The sequence below is a fragment of the Phaethon lepturus genome, unplaced genomic scaffold (genome assembly GCF_000687285.1).
Source record: "Phaethon lepturus isolate BGI_N335 unplaced genomic scaffold, ASM68728v1 scaffold38802, whole genome shotgun sequence".
Taxonomy (NCBI): domain Eukaryota; kingdom Metazoa; phylum Chordata; class Aves; order Phaethontiformes; family Phaethontidae; genus Phaethon; species Phaethon lepturus.
Genome location: NW_010526261.1, coordinates 730 through 3,908, shown reverse-complemented (window position 1 = coordinate 3,908; position 3,179 = coordinate 730). Strand labels below are relative to the sequence as shown.

Here is a 3,179-nt window from a genome sequence, read left to right as displayed (position 1 = left end):
TCAGCTCTTGTTTCAGTGCATTACTTTGTACTAGTACAGATTTTGCGGGCCAATTGTTAACCTTAAACACATTGCTTAAGTTTTCTTGCCTGTCTGTCTACCTGTCTTTGGGATGACTGTGCCTAATTGGCACCAGGACCAAAGTTGTAACTGCAGTGGAAGTGAGTTCTCTACAGTTTAGAAGCTATGTTTATGGATGGCTTAAAAATTCACTTAATTTTTTTTTTCCCTTGTTCCAGATGGAAGAGTTCATGGTTTCTGGTTTGCATAATAGCAGAAGCTGAATAGGCATAAAGGAGACTAGTGCGGGGGAGAAGTGTCAAGCCCCTTTGCTCTGTAAAAAAGAAGAAATGAATCCTACAGATGATGATCCAGTGTTTGGGACAATTTTTGACTGGGACTATCTCTTATGGGAAGTTCGTTTGACATTTTTAGCTGCTGGTTTTTTAATCTACCTGGGAATATTTCTTCTGTCTCACTGGTTGTCTTCATGGATAAGTACCACTTATAGTGCCTTGTATGCAAAGGAGAAGGTGTTTTGGAATATGGCGGTCACACGTGGTGTGTTTGGACTTCAGAGTTGTGTTGCTGGGTTATGGGCTTTGCTCATAGATCCTGTTTTTCATGCTGACAAAGTGTATTCACAGCAAAAGTGGAGTTGGTTTAACTGTTTAATAGCCGCTGGATTTTTCTTGCTTGAAAATGTAGCTGTTCACGTGTCCAACATTATTTTTAGAACATTTGATGTGTTCTTGGTAGTTCATCACTTGCTTGCTTTTGGTGGCTTGGCTGGTCTAGTAATTAATGTGAAATCTGGACATTATCTGCCTTTGATGGGAATGTTGCTGGAGATGAGTACTCCCTCGACGTGCATTTCCTGGATGCTTCTAAAGGTAAGAACATGATAATTTTCAAATTACATTTGTAACAGTTTTTATGCATCTCACTTGTCGATAAGTAATCTGTGTGACTTGTCTAGGTAGCTTTTCAGCAAAACTGCATTCATCTAACTGATATGCATGTTGTTGTGATACCTGGTTTTGTCATGATGATACTTCTGTCGTTCTCCATATAGGTTTCTGTGTGATGCTGTGTGCATGTGGATAGTAAGATGGTATAGATTCATTCTGAGTTTGGGATGCCGTATGCATGTGGAATATCATAGCTCTACATGGAAGAAATACCCTGAGCATGTGTCTGTGAAAGCTGGGTATTTACATTAGTTCTACAGATTCCACAGTTCCTTATCTTGAAGTAACAATCTCACTACTGCATACTTTCTGTTCTTGTTTTTCTAGGCTGGCTGTGCTAATACCTTTTTCTGGAAGGCAAACCAGTGGGTGATGATCCACCTGTTCCACTGCCGCATGATTCTTACTTACCATATGTGGTGGGTGTGTATTTTCAATTGGAATTCTGTGGTGGAAAATCTGGGACTTCTTCATTTTATTGTTTTATTCTCGGGATTATTTGCCGTTACACTAATACTTAACCCATATTGGACATACAAAAAAACTCAGCAACTCCTCAGCCCAACTGACTGGAACTTTGAAAATAAAGCAGTGGAAAATGGAAAATTAAATGGTGAAACACTTCAAAAGAAGAGGATATAACACTGAAACAGCTGTTTCCTAGTGGGGTAGCAGAAGAATACAATGTGAAGTAAATCTTTGCCGGTCAACTAGAAGCTTTTGCAAGAAGCTTATTAACACAGTAATTCCTTGCGGTAGTATTCTGTATGCATGAGAAGTATTTAAAAGCATTGTTTGTGTTTTTCATATATGCATACACATAAGATCTTCAGCCTCTTAGTTATGAATGACAGCAACAATTTGTCAGGTTTGACAGTATTTCATGATTTATTAGTGACATGCTCTCTAATGGTATTGTTTGTCCTAATGCTTCAAAGTGGCTTTACAGTTAATTTGCCTATTAAGCTCAGCTTGAATCAAGTTTGGCTTGACTCCTGTTTTACATTTGTCAGAGATACTGATACTGGAAATTATGTTAAATTGTTTATTAAGATCAATTATGACCCAAGTTGGGTATGCATGGGTACCTAGTTCCTGTGAGCCATCATATCATTCCAAGTAGCTGAATTGGTCACATGGCAGAATACAGTCATGTCTGGGTTTGGGGGTTTGGTTTCTTTTTTCCCTTTAAGCATACTTGAGGAAGGTAATTGTTTGAATGTTCACTGTCAAAGTGAGTTGTAGTTTCCAGGTTGCCCTCAGTATCGGAGGAATATCCACCATAAATGTGCATCTGGTAAGGGGTGGGGGTGCAGGCATTTGTTATACTGGTGGTCTAGGTAATAACAGTGGCCCCTTGTGGACCTGAAATCAGTGAAATACAAGAGGCAACAGTAGAACGTTTGAGACTGTTTCATCCTTGAAGAGGTTGCTGGTTGATTGGTAAAATTATTTTCTTTGTAGGTCCCGCGTGAGCGGTCATGCAGTTAGTTCCACTAGTGCTCCTGTTATGGTTCCTCTTATTTTTGGAAATTCTCTTAGTTTTAGAGGGTTTTAGAATCTGAGGTGACTACTCTGTGGAGGAAAACCTGTATTACCTCCTTTAGGAGTTCAGTTGTTCTTTTAGTGTTTTTATTTTACTTCGAAGAACATGCAAAGTCTGCCACATCACTAAACCCTTCCTTGACCTAAGGAATAGAGCTGCTTTCTACATAGGGGCTTGGCAAATTGTGATGGATGTTCTCCCGCTAATAGTATTGGTCTTACAGTTCTGGGTGAAATGTTGGACAGTGGATGAAGGTATAAAGATCACGATAGAAGAGAGTGACGCCTAGTGGCAGGAGAATGATGAAGATGTTAATTAGTTTTGGCACACTGAACTAGTGACATAAAAAGCCTGTCATTTGAAACTTTGTCGTATAGCATGATGTGACTGCTACACAGATTTATTTTCCAAAGTAATAAGACTTGGCAAGCCCAAGCTGTGAAGAATTTTAGGTCAAAGCATGTGCTAGAGGCTTTGTGTACTGATTGTGGTGGAGCATACTGTTTTAAATGTGTAAGGGAAGCACTAATTGCTGTAAACAACTCCGTTTTATTAATTTTTTTGTGGGAATGTCTTTTGTTCAGGGTGAAGGGAGGAATCATAGATTCTTTGGGTTGGAAGGGACCTTTAAAGGTCATTTAGTTCACCCTCCCACCCCCCCC

The 3,179-nt window shown here is 39.5% G+C and overlaps 1 protein-coding gene across 1 annotated transcript; it reads left to right on the top strand.

Annotated features, from left to right (window-relative positions):
- The first annotated feature begins 350 nt into the window (after positions 1-350).
- CLN8 (ceroid-lipofuscinosis, neuronal 8 (epilepsy, progressive with mental retardation)) lies at positions 351-1,613 on the top strand. Its single transcript, XM_010283013.1, is given in 4 exon segments — positions 351-750; positions 753-802; positions 804-893; positions 1,299-1,613. Coding segments are annotated over 4 exon segments (855 nt in total).
- The last annotated feature ends 1,566 nt before the right edge of the window (positions 1,614-3,179 follow it).